Genomic DNA, 15,252 nt, shown 5'->3' with positions numbered 1-15,252 from the left:
CACCATGAACTCCAATAAGGCTACCTTTGTGAGCAAGTAGTAAGTGCTTGAAGTGCTTGTTCCCTGTTGATGCAGGATCTAAGCAAAGTCAATAACCAAAATGGACAACCAAAGAATCGAAACAGCAAAAAAATCACCAATGGAGCAGCCAGAACATCATTGATTGTTGACATGACAGTATGATGCTATGACAGCACCTGCTAGCATCTTTATTTTAAGGAATATATATATATATATTTTTTTTTGGGGGGGGGGGTGGTACCACACCATTGGCTCCAATCTCTCTCTCCCACTCACTTCCTGTCACTCTCCTCACTATTCTATCACAATAAAGGCAAAACATATACTAAAAAAGTATACTAAAAGTATACTCAAAACTAGTAAAAAAACAATTACAATGTAACTACGAAAAGTGTTTATTTAGAGAGTTCACATGAACAACATTTAGAACAATCCAAAATGTTATTGATTCATTGTCTATTTTTGTGATATAAAAACAAGAATACTCATAAATATTAGGAGTACACCTTGATTTAAATACGCTTATACACTTAACACTGTCACCAATCTGACATTGATGAGAAACATTAGCAAGAAATATAAAAAAATAAAACCAATACAAATAATATTCAAAGGCAAAACATTGGAACTGATTTCATAAATAGTACTAGAGAGCACAACTTCAATGCATACAGATCACTGCTGGCCTTTTCAAACAGCAATAATTGAGCTCAATTTTGTTCGTAGCTCTGTTATGTGTTTCTTTCAGCATGTAGCATGAATCTTATGAGCTTCACACAACTTCATTGCATTGCCATAGGATGAGAGAGCAGAATGAACATAGCTAAAGTAACCTCATTCAAAGCCTTAGGTGCAGTTAATCAATTTCAATGTTTGACTGAGTATACAACATTAATTAATGCATTTTTAGCAGATATTATGTGAGGCTATTAAAAGTTAATTTTCTGCCCATCATAATTCAAACAACATGCTATACTTAATACATGCTTTAGATAATAAATAAACAGCCTCAACCAATATGCCAATGAAATCGCTTATATAGTTTGAGTGTTACACAGTGTTATTACAGATATAGCACTTCTATTTTGGACAGCTCCCCGTAGTCATTCTCAGATCTCCACAGCCCCAGAGCAGAATTGTTGCTGTGCTTATCTAGAAAAAAAAACATTTCAGTTTTACAATTAAATTCTATTTCAATCAAAGGGAAATTCACTAGAGGTGTAGGAATTTAATACGTGGCAGACATCCTTATCCAAAACATACACTACTAGTAAAATACAAGTTATGAGTTATCCCTTTAAAAACAAAACAGTCACAAAGATCGGTGCAGGTGACTTGACCATCCTGGCACTCTTGAGTCACTTGTTAAATACACAGGTGACGACCAAGTCGGATCAAAAAGGCCCCACCCGGACACTCCTTATAAGAAAGTCACCACAGGATGTTCACAAGCAGGCAGGTTTATATGTTGGAGAGACTCAGTCAATCAATCAAAAATCATTTTGCAGTTCTGACTTTACAAATGGATTTTTATAAAAAATAATAAATAATAATAAAATAATTAGTAATAGAATAGTAACTAGATGTACCGCATAGCGGTACAAAATATGACCGCCGCTCAGTCCTGTACATCCATTTCGCGAAAATAAATCACACTTCAATTTGTCTCCATCTTTTACTCCATCCCCCACTCTTGAAACTTTTGTGTATGCTTGTTTGGCATGCCTGAGTGTGTGTGTGCGGCTGCACAGAAAGTAGCCTACTGGTGCTGAAAAGGTGAATAGATTGTAGAATAGCCAAAGAAGAGGTACCATTGTTATAAAACCTCTCTAAACAATCACAAGTAGGGCAGGTCATCACAGTTCATCCATTGCAACTGGATTGATGAAAGGTCACTTACACCTGTAGGCTACATTGTATTTGGGAAAAGCAAAAGGTATCAGCATAATGTTATTTATTTATTTATTTATTTTTTATGTATTTATAAACAAAAACATCTCTGTCAGTTCCATGCCGTTTTCAACAGCTATCAAAAACAAAGGTCATTTTTGGATGGATGGATTTTTTGTGAATGTTTCTTCTTCTACATAAGATTTTAGTCATCTTTAGTTCATGTAATACTTTATTGTCAATGCACAAATTAAGTAACAGTAGTCTGAAACGTTATTGTTAATGCACAAATTAAGTAACAGTAGTCTGAAACGAAATGCTGTTTTACATCTAACCAGTGGTGCAAATAACTGACATGTCCAAATGGGCCTTGATGAAATGCGTCGCTAGACTGTTCATACACATTTTAACGGGCCAAAGTTGAAGAGCTTTTGTCCGTTATTGTTCGTGCAAATATAGGCTGATTCATGTTCCCTTGCATTGTGTAACTAAGGTCCATGGCTAGTCTGGCTTTCATCAGACCAAGCTCAATCTTTTAAGAAATCAAAAAATAAATAGCGGGCAGATCAGGCTGGGTTCACCCAGCCTAGTCCATAGGCACCCGATATTGTTTAATTTTCAGATTGAGATATACACGCTCTGGCTATTCTAAATGCAAAAATGCATTAGGGAGTTATAACAAAACTGTAACTAACAAACTAGATCCTAATAGAAAGCTGTTAGCTTCCCTAAGCTACAGGTAGGATTATAAGGTAGGCCTATTTACAACATAAATTGTCAATAGGCTATGCTGGCGACACAAATAAAATCTCCTTTGGAAACCAATGGCTTACGACTTACAGTATCAAGCGGACTTACTGTAAACTGCCATATCGTGGCGAAAAGTTGTAATAAGATTCACGCAGCTCCATGAGTCAAGGAAAGCGCGAATGAAGTAGCCACTTCTAAATGGGACCCACTACACAGTAGCTTAAGGTGTGTTGCTAAAGCAGCCATAATGAAATGAAGTTGTCATTGTTTGGATACTTCACACACACGTGCTTTTTAATTTCACAGACTACAACTACCAAGCTGGAATCAAAGCACATCGATTCCCCTCTCACACCCTGCACGCACTTAAAACAAAATAAACAGGCGTCTCAGTCTCACGCATGTATAGGCAAAACTGTATCAGACCGGTGTAACGTTGGTAAATCTTCCATTGCACAGAATGATTTTGTAGCACGTGCAATAAATGACAGTCGAAAGATACAAACAGTGCTGCTATCAATTTGCTTGGTATAACCGCATTTATAGTTTTCTACAAATGCAATCAATCAAATGGGCCTCCATCACTCAACCAACGCTAACGGTAACATTACCTAGGTCCTTATTGATATTACAAGACTAACGTACCTGCAGTAAAAACCAAGCATGTCCGATAAACATCCTCACTTCATCCTCACTTACACTTCATGTGAACATCGTCCTGTCCTTATTAGATGTTAGGTGCGGTAAATTACAGTCCTTGTAGGAAGTGTCCATTGTTTTTCCAACCCACTTTTAACTTCCAACAAAATTACGTCTCACTGCAACGATGCGCCATCTAGTGGACAAACGACTACTTATCGCCAATACTGAAAATGCAGCCATGATGATGATGATGAATATTTTGGCTTTCTTTTGATCCTACTGAATTTGTAATTATGTATCGGCCGTTCTAATACCGATAGTATGTGGGTGCCTGTGTGTGTGCATGTTTATATGTGTGCACTGCCATTTACAGGCCAATGAGTGTACAGTCACTAAATGTACACATAACCTAATTTTTTTAGCCCCCCCCATGGATGAAATTCTACGAAACTTGGCATACCCCCAGACCCCCAGAGAATGCCAGGTCAATCATACACATAAAATTTGGTGCAGTTCTGAACATCTTTTGAATGACAACTGAAGATAACTGAACTGAAGATAGGGGCGATTAAAGCAGAATAATATTGCATTTTCATTTTTTACCGGGGGGGGCAAATCACAAATGAGTGATTATGAGCCAGGTTGATGTGGGCCCTTGAGACCAACATACCATAAAAGATTCACAGAGAACTGTGTCTGCCCTACCCTCCTTTCGGGGGGTCCAGTCCAGCGGGGGGGCTGCAGATCAAAACGAAAAATGACGGTTCCATGCTATCCATGTGGGGGTACATGCCCACCAAGTTTTGTGTACCCCGGTCTTTCAGTGTCCCGGGAATCCTTGTTGGTGTACGTCACTAAATGTACACATAAATTATTTTATTGTAAGGCCCCCCATGAACGAAAGTACACAAAACTTGGCATGCATTCAGAGGGTGTCATAATGATCCTACACTTTTAATTTCGTGCAGTTTTGACCTTGTCAGCCAGAGATATTGTGATGAAAACACCTCATTTTTTGCTTTTTAATTTTTAACTAGGTGGCGCTATACATGAAATAAGTGGTAATGGGATGGGTTGACATGCCCCCTTAAGACCAACATACAAAAAAAAGGTGGACCTCCTAGGCCCTACGGTTCTCGAGATATTCACAGAAAACTGTCTCCGGCCACCTACAGGCCAGTTGGTGTATAGTAAGATAAATTAATTTATTGTGTGGCCCCCCATGAACGGAATTCCACAAAACTTGGCGTGCATACAGAGGGTGTCATAATGATCCTACACTTCCAATTTCATGCAGTTTTGACTATGTTAGGTCACAGATACCTTCAATTACACCACCTCATTTTTACTTTTTTGTGTTTAACTAGGTGGCGCTATACATGAAATGAGTGGTTATGGAATGGGTTGACATGGCCCCTTGAGATCAACATACAAAAAAAAAATGGTCCTCCTAAACCCTACGGTTTTCGAGATATTCACAGAAAACTGTGTCTGCCCTACCCTCCTTTCGGGGGGTCCAATTCAGCGGGGGGGCTACAGATCAAAACGAAAAACGATGGTTCCATGCTATCCATGTGGGGTTACATGTCCACCAAGTTTCATGTACTCCGGTCTTTCAGTGTCCCGGGAATCATTGATGGAAATTTGGGCATGCGAAAAATAAAAAAAATAAAATAAAAATCTGACTAAACCTATATGACCGCCGCTTCGCTGCGCGGCGGTCATAATAATCTTCCTAGTAAACAAACAACACTTGTCCAACACTTGGCAGTGCTAGAAGGCTCTAGGGTTACCCTGGAAACCCAGAGTTCTCGCGAGAGCACAATTTGAATTGTGCCCGCAAGATACTCTGGCCACGAGCAATGATCCAAATTTCTTCTATCTCTCGAGCGAGAGGGACCAATCAAATCGGTGTAGGCGAGACAAAGGCGAGCTACACTGATGACTGACACTGATGAATTGTTGTGATTGGTCGTAGCGTTATCCAACTGCGTGCAGTGAGAGTTTCAAATGCATGCTTGGTGCCGCCCCTCGAATTGGGCCATTTTCATTACTCGTGGCCAGACCCTTAATCTGAAAGATTCCAGGGTCTGGTTTACCAGGCTACTCTAGGGTTAAGGTCAGGCAAGACCTACCACCTGCCTTGAAGTCACCGGTGGGGGCCCAAAACACCATCAAGCTCAATTTGAATCCATGAGGTCTGTGTCAAATATGACATTTTCATCAACTAAATGGTTGGACCATATCAGAGTCTAAAGGTCTACTAAATTTAAATTTAAAGCTTTCTCTTTCTGTAATTGTAACAAAACAGCATCCAAATCTCACCAGATGAAATGTGTTACACAGAATATTAAGTTTACCTTTCTTTTTGTATGGTTCAAACTCAGGGATTCACCACATACATCCCGGTACTGGTCCCCCTGGGTTTCTCTGGGGTTCGCAGGCCAGGGTCACCCTGAGAACAAACATTATCATGTTTATATCTTACATTCACTCATTTGACAGACACATCTATCCAAAGTGACTTACATAGGTCAATTATTTTACAAGGGCCATCGTGCCTGGAGCCATTTGTTGGGGTTAAGTGCCTTGCTGGAGGGCACAGGGAGTTCAAAGGGAATTGAACCCAAAACCCATGTTGCTAGGCCAGCTCCTTAATCACTATGCTACCAGCAACCCAGGCTACGCTTCCACCCCATATTGTAGAGTTTTATTAGGAGAAGTTGGCAGAATGTGGCTAATAACTGTATTCCATTAGAATCTCAAACGGCTCCTTAGCCCTCAAAGCCTCCCTGCAAAAGGAATACTCTTTTCCTAAACCATGCAAAGAGTGCAAATATATGTGTGTGTGTGTGTATGTGTGTGTGTGTGTGTGTGTTCCTGTACTCATTTCTCTCACCATGTGTTTGAGGGTGGGTGATTTGGCTGGAGAGTGGGATGAATATGGCTCATGTGAGTATGGATCATATCTGGGTTGAGGTTCCTTCTCAGGCTCATCCATACAACACCAGCGCAGCAGCTGAGGAGACATCAAGAAACAGTGTGGAGAAATACTACAGTGAGACTGTAAGGAGAACAGTGTAGAGAAATACTACAGTGAGACTGTAAGAAGAACAGTGTGGAGAAATACTACAGTAAGACTGTAAGGAGAACCGGTCAATATGAAAGAAATTAAGTCAAAATTAGACATATCAGCTTCACAATCTTATAAAACAACAAAGCAATGATGGTGAAAGACTTTTTTTGTGGGAGATGATGATGATGTTGAGGTTCTTGGGTATTCTTTTGGTGTGTTTGTGTTTTTCTTTTTTTTTTTCTTTAGAGCATGTTGGTCTTACCAGCAGGATTATCAGAATGATGAGAAGCAGGAGGATGAGGGAGGCCAGTACAAGCAGAGCGATACCCCACCCTGGCACCCAGTCCAGCCAGTAAGGCACGAGTGGTTTGGAAACGCTGGAGGTTGAGTGGACCGTGTTGGGGACTCCAGGTGCAGTAGAGGTCCAATCTGTAAACAGAGAGAGAGCCAATCCAGAGGAGGTGGTGGTAGCGTATTAGCAAAGGAGAAAGGAAGTGTTCTTTTTTTTAACAGTTTTTTTTTAAAGTTGCTTTAGAACAGTGTGTTTTGGACAATGATTCATGCCATGTTTCTGTGTGTACTATATGTGCTATACTTCCTGCAAAGAGTAATTTGGATAAACTGGCTAATATGAATTTGGCTAATATGCATTTACATGTATTAATTTAAAGGCGAACTATGCAGGTTTTTTGGCTTAATATGCATGCTTAATTTATGTTAACTTAACAGCTTCAGAGTCATTGGAATGGTTATATGACTTATTTCGGGTTGAATGGTGGCCGACTCGCTTCCCCCTCGCACCACCTAGCGGAAAAACCACCCTTGCAACTGTGGGCCGGCGGGCCGACGGTCTCAGTGTCAGGAAGTATAACGAGTGTAACGAATTGCTTTACTGCATTTAAATACACATACACGCCAGGCACCGGCTAGAACAAGGTAGTGATGGAGTTTCTCAGACATTCGTCATGACAGAGCCAGTGAAAAAGAAGCAAAAACGATAAAAACAACGAAGAAATTGCCAATACTGCATAGTTTCTCTTTAACTTACAAATGCCAATTATATTACAAGGGCCAGAGCAACTTGGAGGTAAATGCCTTGCTCAAGGGCACAACGGGAAGGCAAGGGCACAAGGCAGGAATTGAACCCACAACTTTTCAAGCAACTGCATGCTAGCCTAGCTCCTTAGCCACTACGCTAGCACCACCTGAATCAAATCAGAGCTTTTGGCTGTATTAAATCTGAACACTGAAGTGAGAGTGTGAGTGGGTTGGTAGTAGCATAGTGATTAAGGAGCTGGGCTAGCATGTAGTAGCCTGAAAACTTGTGGATTCAATTCCCTTTGAATTCCCTGGTGATTGGTCCACCATTGCTGGACTCACCTGTTGCGTTATTATGCAAAGGTGTAGTGTGGTTAGTAGCAGCTCCCGTCGGATCTTGTCTATGGGGGCTCATCGAATGAGGAGTAAGAGAGGCTGGCTCACTGTTGGACCTGGAAGCTTCTGTGGTTGTGGTTCTGGAGGTGGTGGGAGACCTGGTGGTGATGGGTACGGTGGTTTCGTTCACTGACAAAGCAGAGATCTTTTAGCACTTTGACATCTTTGTTGGATTCAGTAGCAATACAAACACAAAACAACACAAAACAAGGTACCCAGCCCAGGCTCAGCCCAGGCTCCGAAAACTGGAATTCTGGGATTATTTGTTTGGTCCTTGGTTAAAATAATAAAAAAGAGAAGCCCCTGGTCTATGCTTTTACCTGGGAATTAATGTTTAAAATGTAATTTAAATTTGTAAATTAGTGATAAACTATATATCAAAATGCCTTACCGAATGTTTGAATAGGGTTAATTTGGATCGGTGAGCTTGATGTTTGGAGCATAAAGTCCAATAATTCGTTTCTAACCACAATGGTTCCTAGGGTGCTTGGACTTAAGGAGAAAAGAATAGTTGTCTCCACATGAATATGTTTACCTTCCCTGCAAGAGAGGAGATGAGCATGAGATGGACATCATCTGATAAATAAATAGTAAGATGTTGTCAGTAAGGAGGATATGTGTGCATATCAGACTGACTTGGTATGAATGAATGCTTACGTGAATGACATGTCAGTAGTTCCCAAGAAATGTCCTTCTGGGTTAATGGAGATATTGTAGGCTTGAATAAACTGCACATAAATAACAAAACAGTATTTTCAAAATCATCCATAAGTTCCTGTGAGGCAACTGGCAGTGTGTATGTGTGTGTGTGTGTGTGTGTATGTGTGTAGACATTGACCTCACACATACAATACTAGACCCATATCTGAACAGATGAATTTGTTCTCTCTGTCACACCAGTTGGCCAATACATTTTTTTCTACAAGAAGCATGCTACACATCAGCACCATGTAGAGTGTATACTGTAATTTCCTCTTACCACAAAATCAACCAAGGACTTCAGGTAATTGTAGTAATTACTGCTGGAATCGAGGAGGGAGTTAGAGAACTCAAAGTTGGTGATCTCTGTGGACAATGAATAAGCAGCCATAGCCACTGCCCGTTGACTGCGGATCCGTCCATTCGGTTGTGTGGCTGGAGGAGATTCAACAAAAGAGTGGTTTCATAAGATCTCCATTCCTCCCCACTATCACTGGTTAACATATAGCAGGAAATGCTGTCTATAGGCCTTTATTTTGGGTTCATTTAGTTGTTCAGCTTTTAAAGTATGTTTACAGACCCTAATTTAAATTATGAAAGTGCAAAGCCAGTCAATGAGCAAAGTGATTTTTTTATGTCCTAAGACGTATTTGTTACATGTGATTGTTACATTGTTAGTTGTGGGGGCTAACTGTTTTGCTTTTTGCTAGTTTTTGTGCTTGTAACTTTCTGTTTAGCCTTAAATCTTTCGGGCAAGCTTCGAATGGAGGCTGGGTGCCATTTTCGTTTAACCTTGTAATTTTTCTCCTGTTTTTGGTTAGTTAGAGAGTGAGGTTAGTTTATGTTGTTAATTTTATCTTTTGTTTTGAGGTAAGTTAATTCCTCTCCTTGTAGATATTTGGGTTGGTTTATTATTTTGGCCTTTCCCCCTCCTGAAGTTTTATGTTAATGCTTCCTGTGTTTTGTGTAAATGTAATAAATTCAAACTTTATTTCATACATCTCTTGTGTTGTGAGGCGCTGAGGTCAGGAGAAGGTATAATTTCTACTTTTTCAGTTATATCGCCCTAACGCCTAGCACCAAAAGGGGGGCTACTATACAGTATGTGCTATACTACCTGCAAAGAGGAATTTGGAAGTTGGAAGTCTAACACAAGTGGTTACTTGTTACTGCATGTTGATTTAAATCAGCTGATGTCCTCATTAATGTGTTGGCTTAGTACTGCAGATTCTTATATAACAATGCAGTCCTGCTACCTGGTTAAGATTCAGGGTCTCACTCTGGCTCAAGTGGGAATCAAATCCGGAAGGATGACTTACCATTGAGTTATGGACAAAACTGCAGTTTTGACATGTGTGAGAGTTTATACAATTGAATGGATACAGATTGCCAATATTTTAGATGTTTTCTTTCTTTTTTTTTTTTTTAAATTTTACAAGTGTAGTGCAATACTGCAAATTAAGTTTTGTGATGATGAGATATGGGCTACAAAGTCATCCTGGGACACTTCCTTGTATGCTCATTGATGTGTAACTGAAAAATAAATCAATGAACGAATAAAAAATTGAAGGAATAAATCAACGAACAATTCAACAAATGAACAAAGTCATTTTTGTCAGCATAGTCTATATATGAAGTAGAATGAGTTGCAAGACAATGGATTCAAATGGCCGCTGGCTAATTCATTTTGCTTTCACTTCAATTAAATTATTTGAAAATTGTGGGACAAGTTGACAATTTTAGAGCAGAAAATCACATATGAATATATGGATTAAAATGATGCAAAACTGGTGAAGCTAGGACTCGTTGTTGAGATATAAGACAACATGTAAAATTGATTATTATAGCACCACCTACATGTATAGGCGCAGCTACCCATTTTTTGAGGGGTATGCAACAACAAATTGCCCCCCCCCCCCCCCCAAAAAAAAAAAACACAAACAACTTAAGTAAAACAAAAGGCCAACAATGTATTACATATTATTATTTTTAAAGAAATTCTTCCGATTTGAACTTGAAGTATTGTTAAATGTCGCATTGTCACTTTAAGAGAGTCTACACGTTCTCATAACGTCCTTTTGCCAGCTGTTGCTCACAAAGGATCAGGCTGATCTAGCCTTTGTTTGCGCCACATTGACAGCACAATATTAAGTTATTACAAGGAGTCTTCATTGTTAGGAAATGGAAACATGTAATGAGTTGTTGCTAGTGTGACATTTATGTTTGCAGTTTGCCATTAAAAGTGCAGTATGAGCATGGTAGCCACCTAGCTATCTGAATGATATAGGCTATGTTTCAATCGGCATATGCTTAGCAAACGTCACATAAATAGGTAACATGAATAACATGAAACGTGTGCCTCCAAGCACAGACGTCACACTTTAAATCCTACCTGTTGCTTTTCAACATCCACTTATTTAGCTACTGTCGCATCCCTTGACATGCCATCTCATTTTCCCTTTCTTTTTCTATTTTTAGCCCCCGACAGCTTTTTTGCTTTATCCACCTTTTTCCACAGACGAAAACTCACTACTCGTACCTGCTCACTCAGCGCTCAAGGCGCCCCCACTCCCTCTTCTATGTAAAAATTCTATGATAGAATCTTATGAGATAGGGCGCCTACTCTAGCCTAGTCCTCTAAAATGTTATTTAACATTGAGGAAATGCAGACATGATTTAGAAACGTACAACAGTAGCTACATATAGGTGCAGTAGGGGAGACCGGGTATGGTTGTAACATGGGGAGAGTTGTAACATCACCAATTCCACCAATCAGGGATAAGATATGAGCCATGTGACAGTTTCTGACTCCTCAGACATCCTTAACGATCACACATGGACATTTTCAAGTTGTTAGTGCCATTTATCCCAGAGTAAGGAGAAAAATTCAACATCTGAGGTAAGAAAGTAACTTTTTTTTTTTAGATTTATTTTTTTCTAGTGCTTTTACCATTGTAGATACAGTTGTATGAGTTACATCAGGTCAAACTATAGTTTCTCTAGTAAAGAATGGTGTAGCTCTCTCTTGCTAATGTCAAAGCACCATGCTAATACAGCTAGCTAAACAATGGATGACAGTGGTGGGGTAGGTTGTAACACATTTTTTGAATATGTTACAACCTGTGGAATGGGGCTAGTAGACCCATTTAATGTCTGTTTAATTTCATCTTTGTGTGTGTGACTGTTCAGCCCTCTCTCTCTTTCCATGAGAGACACAAATACATACACACACAAAAGTATAAACGTTGTGGTTTTTATATTTAGTTTAAAACGTTAATATGATCTCCATTCTCTATGTGAAGAACGGATTGTATGGTATACAATATGTTGGTGAATCTATTTTCACACCCTGTGTACCCTGTTTATGCAATAAATCAGTATATCAAATGGAATTCCATTTTTTTTCTGCATTTTTTTTTACCTGTTACAATCTACCCCAATAGGTGTTACAATCTACCCCAGTAGTGGGGTAGGTTGTAACAAAGGTACACACTGTATTTGTCATAATCTCACAAATTCTGTAATATAGTTGAAGAGATTTAAATGGTTGCCACTTGTAGTAGACAAATGTGGGTACTTTGCCAAAAAGTTCCAGAACTGTAGCTTTAAAAGAAATGGTAGTTTTAGGTGCTGAAGAAAAATGTGTTACAACCATACCCGGTCTCCCCTACCCCAGATTTAGGAGTCTGAGCTTCAGTAGTTGGACTGGACTCATTCCTGCACACTTGTGTTTTAGCAGTAGCTTTCTCCAATTAAAATCACTCTCCTTAGCAGTGAGTGTACAGGGATGATGTCCATGCTGTGTTACTGGCAAGGCATTAGTGGTCCCCGGGATTATCGGTGCTTTGCCCTACCGGCTGAGCTACTGCCTCACCTGTTGTACACTTAACGGATCAGATGCACCACATGGTTACTTACCATTTTACTTTTCACTTATTTTAAAAACAGTCAAAAAATATTGGAGTGGACTTTAGCAGTAACTTTCTCCAATTAAAATCACTCTCCTCAGCAGTGAGTGTACAGCTACAGGGATGATGTCCATGCTGTGTTACTGGCATTAGTGGTCCCTGGGATTATCGGTACCTTGCCCTACCTGCTGAGCAGGGATGTAGTGGTAAAATAAGAGGTGGGTAATCTATGAATTCTGTGATCACGGTGAGGTGGACTGCCCCATGCGGTATCAGATTTTTTAAAAAGGCATTCAGAACATGTTTGATGATGGTTATTGTCCAGGTTATTGTCCAATGTTTATACCAGTGGTCTTAAATGGTTCCTAGAGTATTGATGAGTGTACATATTGTGAATGTAGATACAGTGTGTTTTTTGAAGAAAATTTGCAATTGGTGGATAAACTCGTTTGAGAAGGGGATCAACTCTAAGAAGAGGTGGACAAACTCTATTACAGAGTTTTCAGAGGTGGATAAACTGTGTTTACTTGAGCCTCCACTACATCCCTGCTGCTGAGCTACTACCACAACTGTCCACTTAACAGATCAGAGACACCACAACTTGATTTATATTTTAACCATTTCACAAAGTATAAGTCCTATTCTTGCTGCCATTCCTATGTCTACAGTGTATGGCTTTTGCAACCATTTCTATATTTCTTACTTTTCCTTCCCATTCCTTGTAAAAACAATACAATGAGGTCCTACTACGGGGTACAATGTAAAGAACTCCTGCTGTAGTTCAGGTTCAGTCTTAGTCATTAAAAACCTAAATTAACAGCAATACACGTAGATGAGGAAAGAGCATGACTAACCTCCACAACCCACCTGAAACCAGGAGTATCCCTGCGCTTGTTAGGAAAACCCACACAAGTCCTCTTGACCATAGATGTGATAGTTGTGCCATCGTCACAGTTCTGAATGTCGCCAAAACTCCCAGGTTTCAGCAGTTTTCTTGTTCTTCGTCTGCTTCCTTTTGCTGCAGTGATACACTGATACACTGATGTGCTGTTGGCAGTGGGAAAAGCTTTGTGTGGCAAGGTCCTGATATAGACTAAAAGCTAATTCGTCAATTTTTAATTTAAATTTAGGCGTGTCATGTAACGTATTTAACGGTGTTATATAACTAGCCTATCAGCGATCATATTATATCACAATCTATCTTCCTTGTGATAGAACATGGTCATGTTCACATGTAATCACACCTGTCATTGTAGCCTAGGAAATGCGTAATGTTTGCTGCTGTCATAGCATCATAATTCCGATTGCTAGCCTATGTAATACATGTTTTTGAAAACGGGATTGTAGACCTCCCTCACATTCAGGGTGGGGGATTGCATGCATAGCCGTGGGGACGGGGCTGGATATAAGGGTTTCTGCTTCGCAAGATTTTCCATTAGCAGCAAAAATGATGCATAGGCTGCTTATGAAATTGCAGCACATTTCTGCAATCTGCAAACGTGGGACGGTGGCAGCAAAGTTTTTATGGAGCAGTAGCCTGCAAAGTTGTAGGCTACGTTCAACTCCCAGCTTCTGTTGTGCCCTTGAACAAGACACTTAAACCTGAGTTGCTCCGGGGACAGTGACCCTCGTCATATAAAGGTAATATGTGTGTCGCTTTGGATAGAAGCTAAATGTACTATCTAAGTACATTTCTACAGGGTTTCCAACTTTGGCCTGACATTCTAATGTAACAGCTCCCCAACATAATGAATTTGCATTCCATGTCAAGAAGCAAAAGTTTGTTGCAGCATGCGATGAAGGAAGTAAAGGGCAATTCCACGAAAAATGGATTTTTTGTCACATCCAACGTCAGTGAAATGCCTTGGCATTTGTATGATGTGAATGATAACATTCATTTGTTTGTGCATTTTCTCTCATGTACATTCTTCAGCCAAAAATAGCAAATGCTCAAATTTAATGTAATCATTCACATCATACCATACCATCACATTTTATTGGTGTTATGGATGTTACAAAAAACATAATTTTCCATGGAATTGCCCTAAAAAAATGTCTCATCTTACCCTGCTCTCCCCTAAGCCATTGTTTCTGTTGCCAACAATAAGGCCTCTAGTCAGAAGATGCTTGTTCATACTACAACCAAAATCTTATCCCTGTGCACAACTATAAAGTGTCCTTCTAAAAACAGACCAGATAAACCAGATAAGATTAACCAGATAAATCATAGTGTATTAAAATGATGTAGTGGTGATTCTCCTCAGTTTAAACACATGTATAATAATACAATAAAGTGGCACAATCTCACAAACTGCTAGATGATAGCTGATTAACTGATTAAAAGCAGTTATGTTCGAGTTACTGACCTTTCCAAATATGATGTAATTGAATGCTGTACCCATACAAGAACACAGCCTAGCAAGAGTGAGTGTAGAAACAGACATCCATCTCCCCGAGCCAACTGAGGCTCTTTAACAGATTCTGATGCTAATTGCTCTTCAATGGCCTGTGTTCTGACGCAAGCCTGTGTTGGATTATTGCACAATTAGTGCCAGTCAGAGCCAGAGATAGCGGCAATAGGTGATAACCTTGCTTGTGGATATAGTGCCTGATAAAGTTGTTTTGCGTAATGTTTTTTTTTTTTCATTTTCCCCTTTTTGCAAATTTAAATCATCTATATTCATTATTTGATTAACTGAGGAAATTCAGTTTGATACATGTGCATAGATTTTGGCATATGGTGAAACATATGGTGTCCGTTAAGAGTGGACTTGCATATCACAGAGGCTCGATCAGTGTAAGTATACTCTTTTGATCCTGCGAGGGTCTCTG

General features: G+C 39.6%; 1 protein-coding gene across 1 annotated transcript; it reads right to left on the bottom strand.

The window, feature by feature from the left end:
* Positions 1 to 485: 485 nt before the first annotated feature.
* Positions 486 to 13,464, bottom strand: LOC121695750. Its single transcript, XM_042076855.1, has 9 exons — positions 13,288 to 13,464; positions 8,793 to 8,947; positions 8,471 to 8,541; positions 8,205 to 8,353; positions 7,760 to 7,942; positions 6,642 to 6,808; positions 6,203 to 6,322; positions 5,664 to 5,758; positions 486 to 1,173 (listed from the first exon to the last, which is right to left on the bottom strand). Exons 1-8 carry the CDS (start codon positions 13,364 to 13,366, stop codon positions 5,687 to 5,689), a joined length of 996 nt encoding a protein of 331 aa, XP_041932789.1. The 5' UTR covers positions 13,367 to 13,464; the 3' UTR covers positions 486 to 1,173; positions 5,664 to 5,686.
* Between the last annotated feature and the right edge of the window lie 1,788 nt (positions 13,465 to 15,252).

Source organism: Alosa sapidissima, chromosome 21 (assembly GCF_018492685.1).
Source record: "Alosa sapidissima isolate fAloSap1 chromosome 21, fAloSap1.pri, whole genome shotgun sequence".
Lineage (NCBI taxonomy): Eukaryota > Metazoa > Chordata > Actinopteri > Clupeiformes > Clupeidae > Alosa > Alosa sapidissima.
This window is presented reverse-complemented; position numbering and strand designations above follow the sequence as displayed.